General features: G+C 44.1%; 1 protein-coding gene across 6 annotated transcripts; it reads left to right on the top strand.

The window, feature by feature from the left end:
- The first annotated feature begins 381 nt into the window (after positions 1 to 381).
- LOC115348479 (hexokinase HKDC1-like) lies at positions 382 to 25,399 on the top strand. Of its 6 annotated transcripts, XM_041127195.1 has the most exons (21): positions 382 to 837; positions 2,132 to 2,346; positions 2,667 to 2,775; positions 2,984 to 3,183; positions 7,150 to 7,312; positions 9,806 to 9,954; positions 10,046 to 10,165; positions 10,924 to 11,019; positions 12,373 to 12,472; positions 13,114 to 13,297; positions 13,869 to 14,024; positions 14,798 to 15,031; positions 15,750 to 16,054; positions 16,363 to 16,511; positions 16,596 to 16,715; positions 18,377 to 18,472; positions 18,559 to 18,658; positions 19,664 to 19,847; positions 20,557 to 20,712; positions 21,474 to 21,707; positions 22,351 to 23,514. In XM_041127195.1, the coding sequence occupies exons 4-21, from the start codon at positions 3,121 to 3,123 to the stop codon at positions 22,493 to 22,495; spliced, it is 2,754 nt and encodes a 917-aa protein (XP_040983129.1). In that variant the 5' UTR covers positions 382 to 837; positions 2,132 to 2,346; positions 2,667 to 2,775; positions 2,984 to 3,120; the 3' UTR covers positions 22,496 to 23,514. The 6 variants fall into 6 exon arrangements, 5 of the variants coding, with proteins under 5 accessions (XP_040983129.1, XP_040983130.1, XP_029887110.1 ...); XM_041127196.1 differs by lacking the exon at positions 2,667 to 2,775; XM_030031250.2 differs by lacking the exons at positions 2,132 to 2,346; positions 2,667 to 2,775.
- Positions 25,400 to 26,206: the final 807 nt, after the last annotated feature.

Below are 26,206 nucleotides of genomic sequence, written 5' to 3'. Positions count from 1 at the left end.
TTTCTGTTCTGAGTTTTGATGAACTTGTGGGACTATAATAGGAAGCAAAGCTGCTGCTACTGGGAGAGGAAACGTGTTGTAAGGGTTGGTCTTGGAACCATAAGCTATAACAAAGAAGGATTTCTCCTGATGACTCACCTGTAGCCTTGTCCACTCTCTCCTTGTTAACCTGGGTGCCAACCTCAACCACCAGTGTTGCCACTGCCTCTGATACCTCTCACCAAAGATGCATTTCTGCAGCAATAAAATGCTTATTAATAGGGTATTTCTTTCTGGAGGTAACTGGTGCATGTTTAGCTGGTGTACTCAGATGTTTATCTGAATTTTCCCATAGTAGCTGTGAGCTCCTTTTCTCTGCAGGCCTTTGGCTGCAAGGCTGTGGGAGGTGGATGGGCTACGTGAGCACTAGCCTCTTCAGGATTCTCCATTGTGCCTTGAGGCAGGGTTTGGAGGGAGAACTTCAGGAGAAGAAAGTAGAGAGAGGGGTATTATAACTCTGAAGTCTTGTTGGCCGTTGCAAAGGGGGAAGGGAGGGTTTGTGACTAACTTTTATTGGGTGCAGCTCTAACAAAGGGAAAAAACAACATTGCCTCAAGCCTCCAAGCTGCATGCAGTTGGAGCTGGTCTGTTCACTTGGTCCTGGATTGTTTCCCCTGTACTGGCCAGAATACGTACAAAATGGCTGTAATATATCTGGGTGTTGGGCCCTCAGTACATTGAACTTCTGTCTGCATGGATATGAGATAATGTCTTGTCTTTTCTTGCACAACAGCCTGCCTGAAGCTAGGATGCACCAGGGATGAGCGAACAAGTTACGCAGTGATTCTGACATGTCAGGTATTTAACAGTGTTTGCTGCCAGTTCAGTAACGTTTAGATCTTTGAGACCCTTTTCCAGTGGCATCTGTTAGAGAAAGAAAGAAAAGAGAGAATGAAAAATAAATCTACTGTATTACAGACACAATGAGCTCTGGATCAAAGTGGGATGGAGCTTGAAAGGTGATGTTTTCAATTTTGCTGGCCAGAGGGGTTGTGACTCGGATGGCATGGGTAAACAATGAGGAAAGAGACAGTCCCTCTGGGAGTCAGTGTCTGACTTAACAAGCCAGCAGTTATTAAAAGATGAATACAGGAGAAGTGAACCGTGCTTTCTGGCTGGTAGCATGGCTTTTTTTCTTCTTTCTTTTCTCCCTTTCTCTTGAAGATCAAAGGCCTAATTTTAGAACAAGCCCTATTTATGGACTGTTCAGCCACTCTGTCTGCTTTACTCTTGTTCTAGAATAGTGGAAAATAAATAGAGCTGGCGGGATCTCCCAGTGTCCAGAGCTCATCCCTGATGCAAGGCAGGAGGGGAAAAAAAAAAAAAAAAAGAAAAAGACCTCAACCTTTCCTAGCAGAGGTTCTGTGTAATTTGTCTCTGCAGAGAGAGTTCCCTTCCCCTCCCTCAGCTCTTTCAGTCTTTCCTTGTGATCAGAGGCTGAAAAAATGTAACCTGTGACTGCTCCTGATGTTCAGCAGAGTTATCTCCTTTTGATCTATGCCTTCTTGACATGCTGTAGCTGCCAGGACTGGGCAGGGTCCTCTTCCTGAGACTGGAGCTGAGTACGGAGTTGAGTGTTGTTTTGTGTGTCTGTGGATTATACTCCTGTTCATACAGCCCAGCATGATGATCAATCGTACTTTTTTTGCAATAGCATGAGATTGTTTGGTCCACTTTAGGCTATGAATTGATATAGCCTGAGATCCTTTTCTGCTAACTGGCTGCTTCTGCCCCGCTCTGGATCTGTGTGGACAATTTTCTACTTCTGCTCAGTAGTTCTTTGTGTTTCCTCCCATTACTTGGCACCCACCCTTCCATCTCCCTCTTTTCTCCCTGCCCTGAGGCTCTTTTTCTGATTTATCAAAATAATTTTTAATTGTAGTCTTGTTCTGCAAAATTTTGGGTGGCAATTGTTTGCCAGCACAGTAAATGCGCTCGGTTCCAGCTGAAACACTGAACAGCAATTGGGGGGAAACACACCGAGTGTAGGTGTAGTTTGAGAGTGAGCCTCTTAATTACTCCATGACAATGCAGCCTTTTTTTCTTCTTTTTTCTTTTTTGTTTGTCTCCTTTGTGTCAAAATTTCACCCAGTTTCCTTTGGGTGATGTTTCCGTAGTCCGTATCACTTGATACAATGACAGATACCGGAAACACCTGTGTATTCAGAACGAACTTTTGAGAGCAATAGTTAAAGGCTGCATCAAATTCAGCTCTGATGGTGCCGCTCCTGCTGTAAGCACTCGGTGCTGCCAGTTAAAGGCATTTATCAAGTGGGGCAGTCTGATATCAACACTGTTGGCTGCCAGGTAAATCTGACCCCCTCCCCACGTTTTGCAATACGGAGGCTCTGCATTGGTCTGAAACTTTGCCTTCAGGAGGGGTGAACGGAGAATGATATGTACAAAATCTCTCTGCTGGAAATTGCGCAAGAGGTATTTTGGCTGGGGGCAGGGGTCTGTGTCTCTTCGCTCCTTTACACAGCTGAAGCTTAATTGGAAAAAAGCCTCAGATAAGGGTGCACTGTGTGGAACTAGAGCAGGGTTAATTCATGCAGAAGAGCTTGTCTCGCAAGTGGGAGCGCTGCGCAGAGGGAAGAAACCTCCTAAAATCCTCTCTAACTTTCCAGATTCCCTGCAGCACTTTGTTGCATGCTGTGCTGGTGGGAGCTTGTCAGCCCCCCGGGAGTGAAGCGGGGCGAAGCAGGGCAGGCTGCGTAGCAACTACATTGCGAAGTGGTAACAATTCCCAAGTGGGGCAGTAACAAAATCAGTTTTTCTCCCCTTCAGCTTGGCAGCTCTCCAGGTGCCTGCTCTGGCACAATGAAGTGTGTAGCTGGGGAGGGAGGGACTTTGGGTTGATGTGGGGGGGTGATACAAAGAGACAGAAGTTTAATCATTGAACCAATCACACTGGATGGATTTATTTCTGGACTCAATTTCCCAGGAACTCCACTATCTCACCCTGGGGGAAATGCCTCAGCTGAAGTTTCTCTAGCTCCAGTTTCGTGAATAAAGACCTGTCGCTTTGGAGTTACTCACAGCAGCTCTGTCACTACTGACTCATCCATCCGCTTCAAGAAAATGTTTGCCGTCCACTTGCTAGCTTTCCATTTCACAAAGCTAAAAGAGGATCAAATAAAAAAGGTAAGATGCAGCGTTAGCTGATTCCTGTTTTGAGAACTGTGTTACTCAGATACTGTGGGGTCTGCAGTATGTAATGCAGACTAGATAATGGCGTTATCTACTAAAGCCATACAGCCAAATGGGGTAAGAAGTATTTGTACCCTAAACCATCTGACAAGTGTGAAAATAGGTCTGGTTAGTGCTTTTCCCTGCACAGTTAGAAGTTCTCTTCCAGTAATGGAGCAAATATCTTCAGTAAGGAAAAGTGGTGCTTAAACTTTATCTGGCATGGTCTGGTATAGTCCAGAGGGCAGAAGGGTACCTCTTGCTGAATCGCTTTGCAAGTGTAGCATGACGGATGGGATTTCTAAAGCTGAGTAGGAATCAGAGTCACTTACGTTGTAGCAGCGGTAGGGAAAACTCCTGGGGTCTTTGGGCCAGGTCTTCCGGGACTCAAGAGACAGTTCCAGCTAGTGTTGGTGTGGGAGAAGTGCCTATGCCTCCTCTCTGCTTGTCCAAACCTGGCAGATCACTCTGATGTTTATAGATGCAACCTTTAATTTCAGTCGGAAAAGCTCAAGGTTGCCCAGATCTGAAGCCATCAGTACTGGGAGTGAGCTGCCTAATGGTTGCTCTTCCCTAATCTACTTTCATGGCCATGCTGTAATGGGTTTTTGGCTCTCCATCATAAGACCACGTGGGGCCTGTAAACTTCTTGGGTCAGAGATCCTCTGGTTTCTAGACATGTCCCCTGCGGGTCCTCTGTTCTCCTGGCGTCTCCGTTTAGTGCTTTCTGGTGGCCATTGCTGCCAGGCTCTGTCCTCTTGTTTTGCAGCCAGCTGGAGGCAGGGCTGTCTGCAGACGCTTGGCAGTGTGGGAGATCCAAGGTCCCGGTGGGTAGATCCGCCTGTACTGCTGAGCTCATCAGCAAATCAAGCAACACTGGGTTGTCTTCTCTGTGCCCTTGCTTAAACATGGGGTTGCTTGTTCTTAGGGGGGCTTCTTTCACTAATTCTGCCTTGAAGAGAAGTGTTCCAAGAGAGGTCCTGGTGTCTCAACATTCAAATGTCTCTGATCTGTCTCCGTCATAGCCCTTTTATCCCCAGGGTTTAATATGATCAGAAGGGGGCCCCGATGCCCTTTCCTTGTGTGAGGATCTGAGCTAAGATCTCATCTAGACAGCACCATTTCTTCTTACTTTTTACTAATAAAGGGAGAGACCTTGTGGAGCAGTGCTCGAGTGGAGTGGGCTCTTCAGAGAAACATCCAGAATGTAGTTGAAGGAGGATTTCCCTGAAGTGAGGACAGTGGAGAGGAGGGGGCAGAGGGATTCTGGCAAAGCCATTTAAAAAATTAAATCTTTCTGCTAGGTGCAAACTAGCCCTGCCTGAAGGCAAATAAACTATATGCTCTTTAGAGTTCTCTTTTAAGAGGCTCCGGGTAGGAGCAGAGTTGATTTCTCCCTAGTTAGAAAGAAGGAATGCCTTCCCACCTCTCCCTCCCGAGGCTTATTTGCTCTCTGGTGGCAAGAACAAGAGCCTCCCTGCCATGAAAAGAGTGCTGTTCCCATAACTGAGGCTAGACACTTAAAAACAAGGACTGTCCTTGTGCAGTGGGAGGGAGGCAGCAAGACAGAGTTTGGTGTTGCACGGCCCAGCCATTCCTGTGTTTACAAGCAAATGGTATGCGAGCAGGCCCTTGCTCTGGTTGTAAATCAGACTAGAGAGTCAGCAGGCTTTCCTGGGCTCTGCCTTATCTAGTTCCTTGGAGAGGACTGTCTCCTCCTATGGTTGTAGGTAAACAGGGTGGGGCATGCAGTTTCTGTGGGGAGAAGGGAGATAGTGTGTGTTCTCTCCAAACAGAGGTGGTCATTTTTATTACTCTTTAGATTTTTTTCCGCAGGGACTTCTGTCACAAAGTTGTTTGGGTCTGTGTGAGAGTGCATGAGCGCTGTATGTCTCCAGTCATTGTATTTTCTTTTGTTTTTCTTTTTTTTTTCCTGGTATGCCCAAAAAAGCAGTGCTGGTGCTTGAGCTGAGATGGTGGATCCTACACAGTGATGGGGCCCCAAAAAAGCCTTGGAGGAAATCAAGTGCTTGTGCAAACGAGGGCTACAAAGAAAGATCTAAATAATGGCCTTTTCAAGGCACAGCTGTATTCAAAGGCAGCTGCTTCTCCTTGCCAATTGCATCTTGTAGTTTAAGACTTTCTCCTCTGTGTGTGTATGTTTTGCTGTTAGGTAAGTGCTCGAGTTACTTTCAGGGTCCTGGCTCTTTCAGGTGGGTCGTTGCTGACCATCGGTTTAAAATGGGACTGTGAATAGGTAATTAGTTTGTGCCTCATTAATATAGGTGGCCAGTCCAAATTGCAGAAGAGGCCAATTTATCTGCAACCTGCGTTCTCCTCTATTTAAAAAATGCTACCTTTTAAATCCTGCCTTGTTGCCAGTGGGACTTGTTTTGTGCATGTTCTTCCAAGCCTCCAGACCCCCCTATGTAAATGGGACTGATGAAGTGCTCTGAACAGATAAAGCAGCATAATAATCTAGCCCGTGGTGCAAGAGCTGAGCATCTGTACTAGCAAAGTGTTGGAAGCTGTCCCACCTCTCTCCCCTGCCCACCACCTCTGGCCCCGAGTCTCATGTCATGGGGAGTAGGGATGTTAACATGGATTACCCTCCAGGGGACATCCGGCTGTTGGAGCACAGAATTATTATGCCTCTATCATGTTTGTTCATACAGCACCAAAGTCTGGCTCCCCAGTGGAAAAGCATTTGGATGTTGACAGATTCTTTTTTTGCTGTGTAAATCCTTTGTTGTATCCAGCTATGTAGTTTCTAGGCCACCTTACTTACAGCTGTGTATCCAGCCCTGCACGTCAATGTCAGTCCAAGAAGTATGTGGTCCTGAAAAAGAAAACCTTAAGTTTTGTTCTGATGAAGCTGTACAGAAACACTGATTAGCTTCTCTACCAGTTCATCTGAATGAGTGTCTGCTACTTCATAGGTGCTTTTGATTTTCTTTAAAGTCAACTGGCTTTTATTTTGATGTATGCTGCGAGTTATAGACCCTTAAGAAAGGATATTGATTGCACCCAAAAATGTGTTTTAAATGTAATCCTAGAATTACAAGAGAATGGAGGGCAAGCTAGAGTGAGAAAAAGGCTTTGAGCTCCAGCCTGGCATGCCAACAAAGCTAATTGTCTGTGGAGTGAAGTAGCTGAATAGATGTTTTCAGGTTGTGGCTGACACGCTTGGGTACTGATGGCATTTTCTGGACCTGACCAGAGAGGTCAAATTCTCACCAGTTTGAGATACTTTAGAGTTCTAGTTCGTTACATGTATAGGAGGAGAGGGTGGTGTAAAAACAACTTGTCAGGGTCTCAAGCAAGTCTCACGGGCTTATGTACATTGTAAGTTACTGAGCCATCAGAAAAGATAGCTAACTTTTTGACAGTAATTCACTAATGCTGCATTAAATGTTTTCAAAACAAAGTTTTTATAAGAGTAAATGTTCTGATGATGTCATGGAGCTTGCTTAGACTGACGATCATGGGAATTTAGGTGCTGAGGTAAAAAATGAAATGAACTTGTAGAATCAGAGAGGTGGGGTTTGAGGAGGTGGTGTGCTCACCTTCCGTTTGTTACATACGTGAAAGGAATTAATTCGTCTCCTTAGGATCTGTTTAGCCTCATGTCCATCAGGTGGGTGGGAACGAGCATAGTAATTCTTGTCCGACATAATGCAGAGGTGCTGCTGGAATTGGAGTTCAAGATTTTCAGATCCTTCATGCCAAACTGCACCCCTCATGGTTAGAAAACTAGTGCAAGTGGCTAGGAAGTTCTGGCATTTTCTCTGCTTGCAGAGATAAAGGAAGCTTCCACAATACACATAGGAGCATGTAGTGTGAAACCGGTGCTCATCCCAGGCAGCTCCTGAGCACCGAGGAGCCTGCATGTCTGCCGAGTAACACCTTTCATCTTTCCAGGTTGACAGGTACCTGTATCACATGCGCCTTTCCGATGATGTCTTGCTGGATGTGATGGCTCGCTTCCAGGCTGAGATGGTGAAGGGCCTGGGGAGAGACACAAACCCCACAGCAACAGTAAAAATGCTGCCATCATTTGTGCGCTCGCTTCCCGATGGCTCAGGTGAGTTCCCCCTGCTCCATCACAGCAGTGCTGTTTTAGGAAGACGATGCCAGTACTCAAGGACAGCACAGCAAAGACACAGGGCAGCCAGTGGCTTCTGGTTACTGCCTATCTCATGTTGAGAAAGCAGGTGTGTATTGAGGACGAAACAGCTTGGGGGAATGCTGGCAGAGAGTTTTTTCCCTGCACCAGGTGGATTTTGACCTAGTGCTGCTTGTTTGAGGAAAGGACCTAGTAAGTGCTCAGAAAACAGCCTCTTTCATCTGCAAATGTGGCTGTACCTAGCGCAGGCCTCGCTGCAGGAGCTGTGGCTGGACACGGCAAGGGCAGCCTCTACAGCTCAGACCCTGCAGTGCAGTGTGCTGCAGGTGTGGGGATGTGGGCAATGCTGTGGCCCTGGCGTTCATCGAGCTGCAGGGAAGGCAGGATGCTGCAGTGAAACCCCTCAGATTGCAAAGCGGCAGCAACGTTTCGTTATCAGTGCTGCGATGTCTTCTCGGCTTCTGACAGCAAACTCTGCAGTGCTTTCTCTATTGCCCCCAAAAGTGATCCCCTCCTGCCCTTCCTTGCCTTCGGCATTGTGAAAATCTGCTTCTGGGTGGGGTCTACCGGGAAACAGCCTGCTCTGCTTCTGCAGCTGGATCCTTGTTTCCAGTTGCCCCTGAGACTTAGGGAGAAAGTGGTGTCCTCTGGGAGGATGTGAGGTGAGGTAGGATCTAAAAGCCTGTCTTGTTTGGAGAAGTATGCACATCCAAAATAACTCTCCTGGCTCAGCTGGCTCCCAGCAGTGCAGGCTGACAGAAAATTAGGTTTTCCCAGGTTTAACCGAGTCTATGAATTTGTGCAGGACTCTGTGTCTGGCCTAGGTCAGGACTCAGTGTGTAACAGCTGTGCAGAAAACTTAAGAGAAATGTTTGCTTTGTACCTCATTGCCACAGGACTTGATTCCCTCTGAAGGTAATTTTCCTACAGTTAAATGATAAATAACGGCTTTAATGGCATAAAGGAAACACTTGGAGGCTAGTCCCTTGAAATGAAGGATGTCTGAGAGAAATTATATGCAACCCCCTCAAACTGCCTGGCTGGAACTGGGCACTCTTCCTTTTGCTGCCACCTTCATTAAAGAAAAAGAAATATTAGCTTAACCTTTGCTGTCTCAGTGACCATCACTGGTCCTGAGGTCTCACATGGCACTGACCCGGTCCTGAAATAGCAGGGAGCCCTTGAGGTCAGGAGACTTGGAAAATTGCATGTAGTGTCACTGCTGTTGCAAGACTTCATGTTCCTCAAGGGCAACTTTGGACAATGCACTCCTAGCCTGCATGACCTTTCTGCTGTGTCAAGGATGTGCTGCAGATTCAAGTTGGGCTATGTCTTATTGACACGCTGCCTATTTTAGGTATCACATTGATTTTTCTGTTTTTGCTCTCTTGCAAAATCCTTATTGGTTATTTTGTTTCCAGACAAAACTTCTGGCAGGTTTAAACATCTCAAACTGAGCTGGATTCTCCCATTTGCAGTAGCAACAAACTTTCAGATTTTTCAGTGCCCTCAGTGTTGCCACCTGAAATGACCCATATGGAGCATCATCAGTTTTTAATCATTTAGGGATTAATGGTCGACTAATGTCACAGTTTACTGAGTAACCCAGTTTGCCTCCTCAGCTTTGTGATATCTGACCGTGGTATTACAGGTAGAATTTCCTGCTTCCTTTCCTTTCAGGGACAGATTTGATAAAATTTAGTCAGGTGTTTGGACAGTGGAACAAAGATCACGCAAGGCTGTGCACATACCACTGCATTTTCCTTTTGGGAAGGGCCTTCTCCGGTGCGTGGGATAGATAATTGTTTATTGTAGCAGTGAGGCCAAACTGTCCTTCTGTCTGAGGTGTTTGAGCTAAGAGTGCTGCTGACTGAGAAGCAGAATGGTACTTCTGCAGAAACACTTAAAGGCATTTGGAAATGATTGTATTGGTTGACTTTGGGTGGCAAATTAGTCTTGCCCCACTTGGAAGTTGACTTCTGAAGTAGGACCTAGTCTTAACGTGTGACTGCAAATCCTGCATCCTTTACTGCATCCTTTACTCTCAAGCTCCCATTTCCCCACGTTTCAGGTGTACGGTTTTGCAGCCCCTGTGTGCTCTGGTTGGCTTTGCAGTTGCTTTGGGCCTCTTGCTGAGACGCTTATCCCTCTGCAGCTTGAAAACATGCTGCTGTGGAAGGAGCAGGGTGGGCAAAGCCAGACTGCTAAATAAAAATGAAATTAGCTGCCACATAGCAAGCTAACAGGAGGGACCTGATCCCCTTGCTTAGGGTTGCCAGCTCTCAGCCTTCCTTGTGATGCTCCCAGGCCCAGAGGGTAAGGACCTGCTGTGATGGGGCAGGAAAGCCGGTGGCCGCTGTGAGGCAGGGGCCCCGGGCTGTGGCCTTCAGCACGGCATCTGGGCCGTACTTCTCAGCCACCACCGGTGACGGTTGCCCGCTTTTGTTGCAGAGAAGGGTGACTTCCTTGCTGTTGACCTGGGTGGCTCCCAGTTTCGTGCCCACCAGGTGAAGGTGTTTGATGACGGGAAGCAGAGCAGCCAGCTGGAGAGCAAGTTTTACCCCACACCCAAGGAGGTCATACAGGGTAACGGAGCTGAGGTAGGGCACGCAGGGTTTTCTGTGGTGGTGCTGTGCTTGGGCGCATGCCTGCCGGACACAGCCTGACTCTGTCCTCTCCTTTCTTATGCAGCTCTTTGATTACGTTGCTGACTGTCTGTTAGACTTCATGGAGACCAAAAACCTGAAGCATAAGAAGTTACCTCTTGGCTTTACATTTTCTTTTCCTTGCAAACAGAACAAATTGGAAGAGGTAAGATGTAAAAAGAAATATTATTGGCAAGCCTAGCTCCCTGCAGAACCCAGAGAGGTTACTGCATGGGAGTGTTACCCTGTGGCCTTTTTGTGGGGTCATGTTTACATAGCTCTCCGAAGAAGGCATGGATGACCATTAACATTAACTAGACCTGACTACCATTCAAACACTCATTTCCGATCTCAAAGCAACATGATCTTTAAGCTAAAGCTATTCTTTTGGTTAATCAGTATCCAATTCCATAGTAACCATGTGCCCTTGTGTTAAGACTGTTAGACTAAAACACATACTTTTGTGTCCTGAAGCATGTTTCTTTTTTTAATCACTCTCATTCAATTTGTTTTTTACAGTTGATTCTAAATAGGAAAGACCTGTAGCTGAGCTGTTTGAGAGGCCGCATGGGGAAATGAAGGGCTGGTTGCAATTATTTTGTGGCCTGTGCTTTGGGTCCCAGTGCTGCACATGCTTTTTGCTTAATGCTGTTGGTTGAGCATCAGTAAAGCCACACATGCTTTAAACAAAGCACAGGGAGAAGCATTTGCAGGATTGGGACTTTATTACTCTACCTCTTCAGTTGTATTTGTACTGACAGGCACCTCAAGGTGAGATGTTCTGCTGTGACTTATTTTGGCCCGCATTTTAATGTGTGGAGAGACATATAGTGGGCTTCTCCACAGACTTTGGTCTTGGTTGTCTTTGTGGCTGCTTTGTATGCTAAAGTTGGAGCTTTGGGTCACTGGACTGTTACTTTGCAGGGGGTTCTTCTTGCCTGGACGAAACACTTCAAGGTCCGAGGAGTTCAGGACACAGATGTGGTCAGCTCTCTGCGCAAGGCTCTCCAGAAGCATAAGGCAAGTTTTGTACCTGCAGGAGGTGAACCTGAGCGGCCCCAGATTGTCCTCGTGGGAGATCAGCTTTTGGTGTGGGGGTTGTTTTGGGTGTTGTCAGACATCCTTCAAGGGCAGCCAGTAATAAATTTCCAGCATGACTGAATGTCCAGTAGATCTGTCTCTCCCTTGGAGCTGAAGCTGTGGAAAGGGATATGCAGCTGCAACTCAGGCTGCCCCAGGTCAGTCTAACAGTAATGGCAACTGCACACTGATAAACTGGGCTGGCCGTGACAGTGGACCAGTATGGCCCTACTGTTTGTCTGAGCTAAAGGCAGTCTGTTGTGAACTCATTTGGTAAGATGTGGATACACACTGCGTTTTGTAGCCTGGCTTGTGGGATGAAGGTTGGGAGGGGGAAGCTAGCATCTCAAATTGGCATGCCTAACTCTACCAGGGCTTGCCCGTCCACTTCAGTCTGTGGCATGGAGTGAGTGATTGTAATGTTTAAGGTTAGCAGTAAGACATGATTAAATCTGCCCTTGAACTAGTGTATACCTACCTTTTGAATAACATTATGTTTTAATATTTTGGAAAGCCTTGTTTTTCATGTTCGGTGCTATTGGTAACGCCATCTAAGAAACACAAAGCATCTTTTCATGCCTTGACATCTTTGTAGTAAAGAGGAAATTCTTCTGTTTTCTCAGATGGTAAAAATCCAGCCTTGATTTTTGTTCACTTCTTTCTCTGCATCAGTCTTGCTGTATTTAGCAGGAGCAAAGGATCTGAGACTTCCTGCGTGAAGTCTGGCCCCCTGCTAGTGTTGGCATCTGAGTTAAAAGAATCCTTTGATAACTTTGATTTTACTTCATCAAACTACCTCAGTGGGAAAGGAAAACTGCACACTTTTGATGGAAAGGCTTTTTACTTGAGTGTGATGTTGGTGCACAGCCTTGTGTTGAATAGCTGCATTTATGTATGTATATTTTCTGTCCTGTTCGGTGGGATCTGCTCAGGCGGTAGGACATTATCCTATCATGCAGCCCATAAGGACAGATACACGGGTGCTAGCATATCACGAAATTCAAACCAGTAACATGTTGCTTTTCTGGCAAATGAGGTTGGACTGGGGAGAAACAAATCCTGCAAGCAAAGGTCCTGGCTGGCCAAGCACTTGAGAATTCAGAGATGTTTGTTACTTTACAGGGTTGTGAGGATAGTGTTATAAAAGAAAGTAGTGTGTCTTTCAACTGAAGAGCTTTCCTGAACCAGGCCTTCAAAGTACGACCCGGGGAGTATGTCTGCATGCTGTTGCTTTAACACACAGGAGGCTTTCTAAGCTTTTTTTCTGTTAATCACCCACCCTTATGCTATTAGGACATAGATGTTAATGTTTTGGCACTGGTCAATGACACCGTGGGAACCATGATGACTTGTGGATATGATGACCAGCGCTGTGAAGTTGGACTTATAATTGGTAATTTTTTCTGTTCACTAAGTAGTTTTTTTTCCTCTCATTTGTTTAATCCTAACAAATCTGGAGTAGAAGGGAGTGTCTCAGTACAGGAAAGAGCAGGAAGAAAATGGAAAAAACAATGGTCAGATTTTCAAGCCTGGCTGCCTTCTGTAAAGCAGCTGGTTTTATGCTGATCACATTGCCATCAAATACCACAGTCCCCATTTTGTCTGGGTTCAGTTGTGACCAGCATACTAAACTTTTCTGCTGACTGTATAGAAAATTACTGTCTGTCTGTCCAGAGAAAGCTGAATTCCTCTCACGTCTGGTAGTTAGGATCAGCTACTCTTTCTACAATGTCTCCACTTTGTGCACTGTGGTGGCTTTTTCAAGGCACATAGAAGTACGTTTGAAAAAGAAAAAATGTTTTTAAACAAGTCAAGCCTTAGATGAATTTCCAAAATTTTTTCGCTCACTGTGAAATGATTATTTAGCAAGTGCAGGTGGCTTGGTGTTAGCATCCTATACCACAGGGTTATGTATTTATATTTGCTTCCAAAGACAATATACTGACTTATTCCTAAACATGTGGACTTAACACAAACGAAAAGCAAACCTGGAGCAAACAGGTAATTTATCTGCACTGTCTCCAACATGCACAGGGACTGGCACCAACGCATGCTACATGGAGGAAATGAGGCACATCGATCTGGTGGAAGGTGATGAAGGGAGGATGTGCATTAACACAGAGTGGGGTGCCTTTGGAGATGACGGTGCTTTGGATGACCTCCGCACCGAGTTTGATCGGGAGCTTGATCTGGGATCTCTCAATCCTGGAAAACAATTGTAAGTGATTCCCTGGCTGATTTGCCTAGGCAGTCGGAGTTCTCCGAGAGTGTTTCCAGTGTATGCCAGGAGCCCCAGTGGAACAGGAATCGGGTTAAGTGAACCTGAGTTGACTTGATCCTGGTCCTGTCCTATCCAGACCTTTCCCTTCTGGGAAGGGTGGGTACCTTTCATACCTCCCTGCCTCACAGGCCAAGGGATTGCTGCTGCAGTTGCTATTGTGTTGTTAAAAATAGGTGGTTGCTCTTGTATGATGCTGTGGAGGGGTGAAGAGAGGAGGGAGGTAAACAAAGGGCATATTTAAAGCCTGGTTCATCAAAACTGCTTCTACTGGCTGAGCTGCTCACAAATCTTTTGAAAATTCTCTTTAATCACTGACTTATCTTGAGGGGCTGTTTGCTGGGTCCCAGGACCTCAGGATGGCATCCCATCTACAGCTTGGCTCCCAAACCCCTTTTGTACATGCTTAAATTGGTCAACCTGCATGAGAATACAAGATGCTCATACTCAAGCTTTTCATAGCTCTGGCTAGCTGGTGAACACCTGTAATCCTTCCTGTGCATCATTCCAGGTTTGAGAAGATGATCAGCAGCCTGTATTTGGGGGAACTTGTTAGGCTCATTCTGCTAAAAATGACAAAGGAAGGTCTACTCTTCAATGGGAAAGTGTCAACAGCTCTGCTTACCAAGGGCAAGATTGAAATGAAACATGTGTCTGCAATGGAAAAGTAAGAACCTGCAGTGTGCTGTTTGAGAGTGGCTGTTAGTCTTTCACAAGCACAGCAATGATAATGAATGTGTAATTATAATCTGTGAGTACTGGGAGCAATCCTGAATTGTTCAACTTGATTTTGCTTTTGCCTAGGAGAAAAGTTGATCTTTCTGTAAGTAGGAATTGATGGAAAAGAAAGTTTTAGCAAAGTACCACAGTAGCAAATGTATTGTTAACCATCACAGATGCAGATTGTCTAAATAACCTCTTTGGAGACCTGAGTACATGGGATGATTGTTGCAGTTTTCAGCTTCTGTGATGTGGGAGTACTGGGTTTGTGGAGATGTAGTACAGACTCTGGATCAGCTAACGGATGACTACATGGAAAACTGACAGATTCTGGTGTTTTGAAGAGGAATCCTGGTCCTCATTGTTACTCCAGGAATAATTTTCTTTTTTGTATTGAGTGAAGCTGTACATCTATTCCTGTGCTCTCCCTCTATGGACTAAATATTTTATCCTGTTCTCTTCTTGGCTAGCTAATTGGTATGTCTCACCAAAGACTGAACCCCAGGAAGCAGCCTCTTAAAAGTCTGGTCTCTCCTCTGGGTACTTTTGGGAATAGTGCGGGAAAGACATTACTGGTTTATGGGAACCAATTATGATGCTGCCTGATAGGTTGTGCCATGGTCTTCTCTCATTTCTTTTTTGAGCCAACATGCAGATATTGATTTACGTGTTGCCTTAATATCCTTGCATTAGATGATGTATTCTTTTATTTTGGGGTAGATATAAGGAAGGTCTGAGCAACACAAAAGAGATCCTTACAGAGCTGAACCTGTTTCCCTCTGAAGAGGACTGCATTGCTGTTCAGCATGTCTGCACCATTGTTTCCTTCCGCTCAGCCAATCTCTGTGCTGCTGCCTTAGCAGCCATACTGACCCGACTGAGAGAGAATAAAAAACTGTTAAGGATGCGAACCACTGTTGGAATTGATGGGGGACTCTATAAAACCCATCCCCAGTAAGTAACTAAAGAGGATTTGGTAATCCCTGGCCGCACATTGATGTTGCAAAGAGTCTCTATCTGCATAGATGTGTGGCTTTTCAGAGAACCGCTGGTTTTGCTGAAGGGTTGGGGTGAGATTTGGTGGAGTGTGGAGGATCAGGCTGGCTTAGTTATTGCAAAGCTGTCTCAGGAGTTTTAGAACTTGGGGTGGGGTGGAAACAACATGAGACATGGGATAATGGTGTCTGGGGAAGAGCAGTTGATTCATCAAGTGACTTCTGGGCTACCAGGGCATTTGCAGTTCAGTGTGGGTTTTTTCTTTTCTTTCTTTCTTCCCTCACCCCCATTTTTGAACCTATGCTTTCCCAAACTGGAAACTTTCCTAAACGTTCTGCCAAACTGGATTGAAGTCTTGTTCCAGATGGAGACTCTCACCCTCTATTTGTCATTGTGACTCTGCACTGTTGCGTGGCTTTTCACCAGTGTCCCTCTCCCTTGGCACTCACACTTGTTTAGAGGTATCTTCACATTCCTGTAAGTGTACAGATTCTGCAGAACAGCCAGAAATCAGGATCTTTGTACCCATCTCCTAGACCAGTTTCTGACCTTGTACTCCCCTTGACTGTGCTTCAGCACTTGTGCTGTTGGATGTGTGCATGTATTGGAAGTGTATGTGAGGTAAACTGTGCATGAAATGCCTGTGAGAGTCTAAAGAAACTCTTTGTTCCTGTAGATATGCCAAACGTCTGCACAAGGTGGTGAGAAGGCTGGTCCCAAATTGCGATGTTCGGTTCCTCCTGTCTGTGAGCGGCAGTGGGAAGGGAGCTGCCATGGTCACAGCAGTGGCATACAGGCTGGCTGCTCAGCGCAAGCAAATCGATGCTGCTCTCGCACCATTTCTGCTGTCCCTTGAGACCCTCAGAGAAGTTAAGAACAAAATGAGGACTGAGCTGGAATACGGGCTAAAGCGAGAGACGCAAGCCAGTGCCACAGTGAAGATGTTACCCACATATGTCTGTGGGACACCAGATGGAACAGGTGAAGTCATTCCCTGATCACCTGGAGGTGGTTCAGGAAAGTTGCTTGTCTGTTTTCCAGGGAGAATATGCCAATTATTCTGGCAAATGCCAGGGTGATTTATATTGCCAAACTGGTGCTTCCTGTGATGTTATCTGGCTGGCCCTTCAGCCCCATGCTAGCAGACTGATCGGATAAATGCCATAGGGAGCAGTGTGCTATCATTGGCACAGATGGAGTTTCTTGGGGATGTGTGGCAGAGTATGCCATTCTGACTGGCAAACATGCTACAAGAAACACCAAAATGAAATACCTGTCTTCTCTTACAGAGAAAGGAAAGTTCCTTGCCCTTGACCTTGGTGGGACAAATTTCAGGGTTCTGCTGGTCAAAATCAGAAGCGGGAGAAGAAGATCAGTGCAAATGTATAACAAAATCTTTGCCATTCCTCTGGAGATCATGCAAGGGACGGGGGAAGAGGTAACCTCTAATGAATGTTTAACTGATCCAAGGCCCATTGCATGGGATTACTGTGAGATTTATACGGTTTTTCTTTCCTTCCAGCTCTTTGACCATATTGTCCAGTGCATAGCAGACTTTCTGGAGTATATGGGGATTAAAGGTGCTCGACTGCCTCTGGGCTTCACCTTCTCCTTCCCATGCAGGCAAGCCAGCATTGACAAGGTAAGAACTGCAACACAGAATGGGTAATATGGCAGCTATGCATCGGCTTGGTGAATGACATCATTTTGGGTGAGGGTAACTTGGTTTGGAGATTGCAAGCAAAAAGCTATTCTTCTAAATGTTTTCTTTCAAGTAGGACTTCACAAGATTGAAAAGATATGTCTATATATATCTATATATGTGTGCAAATTAGTCTTTGGAGAGAATATTTCATGTGTTTTATGGGGATTTTATTACTCTACTGTGCAAATTAGTTGTGTTTCATGAGAAAGTTATCATCCTATATGCATATGGGAGGTAGAACTTTCACCTCTTGTATCTGATAAGAGATTGATGTTACTTGCTTTTATTCTATAAGGATTAAGCCATTATGATAGCGAAATGACTGCATATTTTTAATAGCCCAGGAATCTCTTATGCTTCCTTAACTCTTCAATGGCAAGAGATAACAGATGCCTCCTCCTACTTGCTCAGCCACAATCCTAGGGTACTTTCTTAACTATGCTACACAGCTCTGGCTGTATAACTTCTTCAGTACATTAGTTTCTTTTTGTTGAGTGTCAGTGGGCAGACCTGAGCTTGCTTGTTCAACTTGGAAGGGTTGGCTTTTTGACAGATATCATATCTGCATCTTTCCAGATCTCAGGTAAGAAAAAAAAGAGAACAAAACCATCAAATTCAGGAAGAAATAATTCTCAATCATTTTGATGCATTTCCAAAGAGGGGCAGGGGAGGTTGTGCTGCTTAATTCTAGTTAAATATGTAGAATATTGGTGAAATGAGAGACTGCTATTTTATTGAATGTTTTTGTCCTGGTGGGTTTCACAATGGCTTCTAAGTATAGAAGCTAGTCTGCTGTGTCTCAGTTTTCAGATCACAGTTGAGAGAATAGCAACAGGACTTGGCTATTTGTGGGGAGGCCACCCAGTATGCCTTCCAAACCTACAGCATAGTATTTAGGTCTTGACAAATGATGAGGAAACAAATTTCACAACAGTGGTGGCAAACGGAGCGAGGCACATCTGTGTCAGGGTCCCATAGTATGTTGCCCTGTGTGTTTGGTCTTTTACTGTTGCTAGAACTTGAGGGGTTTTTTAAGAGTGGCTTTTTCTCCCAGTTGCCCTCTTTCTTATTTGGACAGACAGTCTAGAGCCAGTTACCAAGTGGAAGGCTAATTACTTCATGTAACCTGGAAATCTACTTCTGTCAGGCCAGAAAAGAAACAAATTAGTGTTGCCTGGAGTAGTGGGATCATACCAAGTGTCCTTTAGTAAAAGAGCCAAAAATTAACAGTAGATGTTCATTAATGTTTGTTGGGTGTTTAATTATTTACAGAAAAATTATTTTTTACAGTCTCTCTCTCCCACAGATAATGTAATGGCTATGTGCACAGGAGGTGAGATGAGAAGGTTTTCTAAAATAGAGTGTTAGAAGGCACTGATTTGGCAATGTCTTGATAAATAGCTGAGTAAACATACACGTGCCCACACTCTGCACGAGACATTCAGAGTAACCTGTCCAGAGAAATACCCTATTTAAAAAAAAAAAAAAAAAAAAGAAACAAGGGTCAGGGGGAGGTTGGAGACAAGAAAAGACTGACGCTTGGAACGTATAGTCTTTTCTCTGTCTTCACTTATGATTTTCTTCCTCTTCTGTTTCAGGGTACACTTGTGGGATGGACAAAAGGTTTCAAGGCAACAGACTGTGAGGGGGAAGATGTTGTTGATATGCTGAGAGAGGCCATCAGGAGAAGAAATGTGAGCTATTCTTTTCTGCTCTTGGTGTATTTAATGCACACTCTCTTCCTGTGGGACCCCACTACTGATTGTGACTTGTGTTTTAGGAGTTTGACTTGGATATTGTAGCAGTGGTGAATGACACTGTTGGGACAATGATGACATGTGGATATGAGGATCCAAATTGTGAGATTGGCCTTATTGCAGGTACAGTGATATTGAAGTGACCACTATAAGAAGAAAGCATGTATGCAGGTGCTGGGCTTCACACTCCATTTTGGAACATGTAAAACAACGTCTTTTATTTGAGTTTGATATATGGTGTTACTAGTTACTTAGTGTTCTTGGCAGACTTGTATGATATTCAACACAGAACATAATAACACCTGTAGCAGATAGAATCCTGAATCTGTTGGACTTTTGATCATATCTCTGATGATGCCTAACAAGCATATGCTTGGTAAAAGAATATGAGAACAGCAGGTAGAGCATGAATCCTTGTTTTGACAGATGTATTGATATTTAGTGTGCAGCCAGGTCATAGGCCTTGGAACAAGAAAATATTTTTAAAAATCTGAATGAATTCTTTTGGGGCTTTCTAGATGATTCCCCCAGTAGGTCCCTCCAAATTTTCAGCCAGAAATACATCTAAGTATGTAATATCTGAAGCCCCACTTAGAAAATAGACTCTTCTAGCTGGCTAAGCGCACCAGCTATCTCATTTTGTTTGGAGAACTGGTCCTTGTATTAGTTAAAGTAACCCACGTTGCAAATGGTGAAGCCCGGTTCACCAAACCATTTCAGACTTGGTAACTGCTTGACTGGCTGCTAGGCTCCTGGCAGTGTTTGCTTTTGGGAGCATGCTGTCATGCAAGATGATTTGTGGTGCATTACAACCAGACTGTCAGCAATGACTGATCAATGCTTGCCAACAACTGCCAAAGCCATTTCTGACCTGTAACAGGGAGTCTTCGTTCCTCTATGCTGGGAATTTTCTATGCAGCACCCATTTTACTTGGTAGCATTGTGTTGTGATAAGTTACAGCACTCAGCATTACTGGCTAGCACTTGCTTCTGTAAGATATGGAGAGATCTTTAAAATTTGGGATGTGGAGAAGAGAGCTTTTAAGATGATCGCTGTAATCATCTTCCATGTGTTTCAGCTGCAACTTCACTTTTCTGGCTGAAGCCTTGTCATTTCTTTTCTTCTAGGAACGGGTAGCAATGTGTGCTACATGGAGGACATGAAAAACATAGAAATAGTGGAAGGGAATGAAGGAAAAATGTGCATTAATACAGAATGGGGAGGATTTGGTGACAATGGCTGCATTGACAACATCAGAACAAAATATGATAAAGAAGTAGATGAAGGCTCACTAAACCCAGGGAAACAGAGGTAAATGTGATGGTCCTGATGCTAAAAGCGTGATGAAGTCAGTCTTCGAGACACACTGGCTGCTTTTTAAAATGTACTTAATGAATTCATAATCAGAAAGGAAATTTTAATATAATATTTCATTTGTTGCATGTTAAGTAATGCAGAGATCCAGAAAAAAACCAAAGATGTACATTGTGTCTGTTACCACAGCACTGCTTTCACCTTAGGGCAGTTACCAAGCAGTGCAGCTCTTAAGATTTCCCTGCAAAGGAAAAAAGTAGGCCTTGCCGTGTTCCTCCTCTTGGAGTGTTTTTTTCAAAGGTAAAATACAACTCGTGCATGAGGATAAACTGAATGTGACCGTTCTTCATTTGGTAAAGACAGCATTGATTACATATGACTCCCTGGGCAATGCATGGGGGAGACAGGGAAGTGTTTCGCTTCAGTGTGGACTCTGGCTTTAATGCTACGTTCTGTTTAATATTGCAAGCTTTTTTTCTAGTTTTGTTACCTTTTAACATAGTTAATTATGTTGTAATTAATATTTGCACTTGAAGTCACTGGAACAAATTTTTGATGGTTGAAAGATGGAGTTCAATGGCTATTGCTCTGCAAGCTTTTACTGCTTTTTTGAGAGTTGATAGTGCATGTACATACCACTCATGTTGAACAGAGCTAATATGTCATCTCTTTAAAAGCATGTTTTTTTTCTTTTATAACATAACAGGTATGAAAAAATGACCAGTGGAATGTACTTAGGTGAAATAGTAAGGCAAATTTTGATCGACTTAACCAAACAAGGACTGCTGTTCAGAGGACAGATTTCAGAATCACTCAGGAAAAGAGGCATATTCGAAACAAAATTCCTGTCTCAAATTGAGAGGTAAAGTTGTTAGATTTACGTGGTTTCAATCCTTAAGGTCTTCTGGGACCTCTAGAAAATACTCATCTGCAAGTGCGTGGAGCCCTTTCCTTCAAGAAGTCAATTATAATTTTCTTCTTTGTGCCCCCACCCCCCTCCCCCATCCCCAGAATAAAAGCCCAAAATGAAGAACTGGGGGAGTTCCAGAATTATTCTGTAATTACATGAATTATCATTTCCTGTCCACACAGCTGTGTTACCTTGGATGCCTTAACCATCAAGCATGCTTATACCTGGAGTGTTTTTCATAGGACTTAGAATAGTACTTATTTAGAAAATAAAAAGTCAGTGGTATATGAATACTTCATGAATATGTGCTTACCTACATATCTCTGCATGATTGCAATGGTCTTCGAGGCTATTTGAAACCGGTTTTACTGTTGAAAACCTTGGAAGGTAGTGTCTCAGCCTTGAGATCAAAAATAACACAGTCAGGTGGCTGATCTGGCTCAGCTCCCTCATGACTTTGGGAGTTAGGTGAATAACTACTGTTTGTGCCTTCTGGAAGTACAGTCTCACATAGCAAAGGGCATGCCGGGAGCAAGTTTTCAATCCAAATTCAGACTGGAATCTGCCTTAAAACAATCGGAGAGTGTTAGAGTTGGAGAAGTGGTCCGATTTCCTTTAAATCATGGCAGAGACTCAGCTGTAAGACTTTCATTTGCATGCCTGCCAAAGCTTCCCCTAATGCCTTGCTGCTGCATGTGTTTCCCTCTGCGCAGCGACCGGCTCGCCCTCCTCCAAGTCCGGCGAATTCTGCAGCAGCTTGGCCTGGACAGCACATGCGAAGACAGCATCATTGTGAAAGAGGTGTGTGGAGCTGTTTCAAAAAGAGCCGCCCAGCTCTGTGGGGCAGGACTGGCAGCTATTGTAGAGAAGAAGAGAGAAAACCAAGGTGTGGAGCACTTGCAAATCACCGTTGGAGTAGATGGGACTTTGTACAAGCTCCATCCACAGTGAGTACCTTGGTACCAGTTCCCTCTGCTGTTTGCTCATTTCCACTGTGAAAACATACCAAGCTGTACCAGCTTTCTGCCGATAAAAAAATGAGAGAGGGGATAAAGATCTAACACATTTCCCTGCATCCTGTCATTTCCCTTGTCTAGCCAAAGGATCAAAAATTGCAAAGTCCAGTCCAGTCTCCATTGGGAGGGTCTTTTCTCTGGGGTGTTGAGTAAACTTACTCTTCTAATATTTATTTTCCAATGTTTTGGGGGATTTCTGCAATATCTGGATGTCCCAGATGGAAAGCTGTGTTGAGTTTTTGGAGTTGGGTCAATATTTTGTAAGCAAGGCCTATAAGTAGATGTCTTAGCTTTTGAGTTGGGAGAAGAGAGCCTCCTCCATGATCTCTAAAGGCAAGGGGGTTGTCTGGCATCATGCCGAACAAAATTAGAGAAATAGAAATTAAAATCTGATTGAGTACAGAAACTTGTCTCTTTCATGACTAGGAGGAAAAACAAACAGAAAGGGATGCTGTGGAGAACCAGTGGAAGATGTTGGCTGAGGTTATGGTTCTTTGCTATTAGATAGATATAAAGATCTCAGACCAGAAAGCCGCTGCTAAAATGTTCTGTTCTTCTCTCCCTTTCCTTTCAGTTTTTCTAGGGTCCTGCGGGAAACAGTGAAGGAACTGGCACCTCAGTGTGATGTGACTTTCATGCTTTCTGAAGATGGAAGTGGGAAGGGAGCTGCCCTCATTACTGCAGTAGCAAAAAGATTGCATAATGTTGGACAGAAGTAAAAATGAGAGGTCAAGTCATTTCAGCACTGCCAGGCGTGTGCACTAGAGATTTGCTGAGCAGTGATTCGAGATAGCTTTGCCAGACACCAGTACACAGGTACTTGTTTTCAGGGAGCAGCTGGTTTTTGACCAACCAGGATTGTGGATTTTTGTCCTTTGATAACTTGGATCAGGTGTTTCTGCTCCCCACTAGCGTTGTATCTTGGCATATCACAATCTACTCAGTTCTGTACTTCCTGCATCTATAATGCACATGGGAGAGTGAAAACAAAAGAAACAAACAAAGATCAACCCCAAATGTGTCTTTTTACAATGGCTTAATTAAGCTACTGCACCACAACTGAGTTTATCACCAGTTTCTTAGGATTTGTGTGTGTTTTAGTTTTGGCTTGGCCTGGCTCGAGGAATATTGAGATCTTGATGTTGCACCTATCTAGTGGACATATTTGTTCAATGCTTCACAAGTTTTACAGTAAATCTGCAGGTAAAATAAATTAATGGACTTTGGTCAGTGATGCTCCCCCCTCTGCTACATTGGTTGCAAGTTTATTGTAATGTAATACTTCCCTGAGTACAGGAGGCATGCTTAATAGATGAATGTAAAGGAAAAAAATATGATTCCTCAAAATACCATTTTGTGTCAAAATACATTAGTGCATCTGAGTGCACATAAACCTAAACCAGCACTGAATGGATTCTGACTGTGACTGATTCTTTTGATACTGGGGGAAAGAGAGAATGTAGAAGCAGCTACAGGGTCTGCTATGTCTATATAAGGGCTACGTAGAGAGTATCAAATCTGTTCATGTTTCGGCCACCAAAATAGCTGTGTAGAGAGAAAAAAAAAAAATCACCTGAATTTCTGAAATTCTTCTCTTTGTTTTCCCTCAGTTATCTCCTTGCCTGTTCATGAGAGGATAGTTTCCATTTTGTGGAAAGGAGTTTATCCTTGTTTTTCATTTTCTGTTGCCCGCTGCTCTGCCTGTCTGTAGTCTGTTGTAAATAAATCTGTGGTGCTGCGAGCTTTTGCTTCTCTGTCTAGTGCCTCTTCCGAATTGTGGGAAGAACATGCGGGCAAGTGGGAGCTTTCTTTAAACCTATCTATAACAGTTCTCAGCAGCACTGCAGTTATTATGAAGGTGTCTTGCAGATAGAGCCCATGCCCTTGTGTGACCAAGTATCCCTCACCCGATTTACCCATCTCAGAATAAACTGAAACAATAGTATGGTATAGAGAAGCAGCAAATCTGTAGCCTGCTATTCTGTGTTCTCAAGTATTCCTGTATCTCCTTTAATCCTCTCTTCTTGGGTATTTGCTTCCTTTGAGGCTGGCAGCAGAAAAGAAAGTGGGGCCAAGAAATGTGCTTTAAGTCTAGTTAGGTCAAAAGTAACTATCGTGCAGGGAGATAAGCAGTTGGGTTTATGTAATAATCTGTAACAAGGCTGATGGGTTTAAATTTAGCAATGGCAAATTCAAAATTTGAAGCTACAGACTTTTGCTGTTTTGTAGTTTTTAAATATGTCAACAGCTCTGTGTCTGTGTTGGAGTCACTGGATGGGTAAAAAGTAGTACTTGGAAATAATTTTCACTTCTGAAGGAATTCCTCATGGTGCTGAGCTCACTATACTGAGCAATTGGGAAAGACAAGTTGCGATCCCGTATTACTTTCAATGTTTTCTTCCTTTTGTCAAGAAACTTAATATTTTACTTTTTCTTTATATTTCAGAATCCACAGAGCTACAGAAACCAAAGGTTGCTATGTAGTGGGGCAGAGTTATTTGGAACAGATGTGTTTTCCTGGTGATGAACAGGCTAAATTTGGAGAGGCTGGGTATAAAAGAAAAAAACATCAGGTCTTGGGGCTATGTGGGGCCTAGAAATAGCCTAGAATAGCTCTTCTGCATTGGCTGTTTCTCCCCTCAGCACTCTGAAATCTTGTACTATCTGTGTAGTTTTGGGTCCTTTTGGGGGAGTGGATTGTGCTAATCTGCAAAAGTGCATCTGTGGATGAAGTGTGTCCCTGTGTATCTGGAATGAGGTGATGTGGACTTGCCCCAGGATGGCCACGTGAGTATGGCGCAGAGTTATCTTTTGCACTTTTATTCTAAAGGCTGTTCTGCACAGTTGGAATGCAAATGAGTAACAAAATAAGGTAAACCCCTTGCATGGATCCCTGCTTTAAATTTAGAAAGAAATCCTATATTGTTTTGATTTTTCTTTTTAGTCTTTTTTGGAAATTAAATATTCGCACAGTCAGTTTACATCTCAACTGCAGTTATTCCTTTTCTGCAGTAGATTAGGCCCACACGATGTTTTCTTCCATCTGCAGTTTTTTTTCCAGGGAGTCTGTGGGTGTCATGGAATCCGATCACATGAACCTGAAACTGCTCGCAAAGTGCTTGGCGACCTACGGCTCTTGTTGAGGTCCCTAAGGCCCAGGGCACGCATGCTCCTGCCTTTCTGCAGGCTGCTGGCTTGTTCTGAGGCTAGGCAGCTCCCACATGGCTCTGATACACATCTGCTGAGCGGGGAGATGGCATCCAAGCTGGGAAGGCTGCTGCTTTCTGAAAGGGAATGAGCAAAGATTTGCTGGGTAGCCCTGGAAAAGGGAAGGATAGGCTAGTGCGGGATTTTACCAGGGGTACAAACTTCACTTGTAGTTTCCCAGGGATCCCATAAACACACTGATGCTTTGGCTGACTCTAAACCAGACCATTCTCCATCTGGGTAATGATGCAGCATCACGTTCCTGATTGTGTCGACATGTGGAAACTCAAGGACTGTTGCAAACTTGCAGTCTCCCTTGTATAGGTTTTAAGCCACTGAACCAAAACCTTTCTCTGCACATCGTATGTGGTGATTCAGTTTAAAGCCCTAGCTTAAAATAAAAGTAGAGGCCTTCCATTAAATGTAACACAGCATACCATATGCTGAAAAAGATGTAGTACAATTCGTCACATGAAGTTGTTAGTCATTTTAAAATAAAATGAGATTCTTCTGGTTTCACATCTTAGATGTGCTTTTCTCCTGCTTTTTGGATAGCTTTGTGACGCTTCATTTCTGTGTGTTTTGTGGGTCTTCCCTCCAGCCAATATGTTTAGTACTTCTTTAATTTACTGATTTTGTTTTGATGCTTCTTGAAGACGTGAACATCTGCTTTGAGATCTAGGTCATACATTTGATTTGGCAAGTTGGAAGATCTTTAAATCACAGGTGTGATAGAAGTATTACTGGGTGGAGGTACTAAGGTTTGTGCTTTTCAGAAACTCCCAGTAGGTGGTTGCAGTTACCCTTTCATCTGCGGGGAAAAGATGATCCTAAATATGTTGGTTTGCCTGCTAGAGAGACATTTTGGTGGCTATAGATTTGGACAGCGCTGGTGCTTGACTCGTAATCCAGAGAAAATGCAGTAGCAGCTCAGTGGTGATATATTCCCTTTGTCACTCTGACAAAGTTCAAAAGTAAATATAGGATCATGTGTAAATCCTTCAGAAATCCTGATTAGCATAATCTCCCTTCTTGGGAAGTCAATATTGTATAGGATTAGCAGATTAGTGTAAAGGAGTTTGAGGCTGAAATGTAGGTAATACCAAAATGAAAGTATTGTTGTGACTTTTTTCTTTGCATTTGGTGAAATGAGCTGGCTTTTGTTTGGGGGTCTCAGGTACAATGTCACTGTAGCAGTAGGTGGAGAGGGAGGGAGGCAGGGA

The sequence above is a fragment of the Aquila chrysaetos genome, chromosome 11 (assembly GCF_900496995.4).
Source record: "Aquila chrysaetos chrysaetos chromosome 11, bAquChr1.4, whole genome shotgun sequence".
Taxonomy (NCBI): Eukaryota; Metazoa; Chordata; class Aves; order Accipitriformes; family Accipitridae; genus Aquila; species Aquila chrysaetos.
The sequence above is the reverse complement of the archived record's forward strand: the minus strand, read 5'-3'. Positions and strand labels throughout refer to the sequence as shown.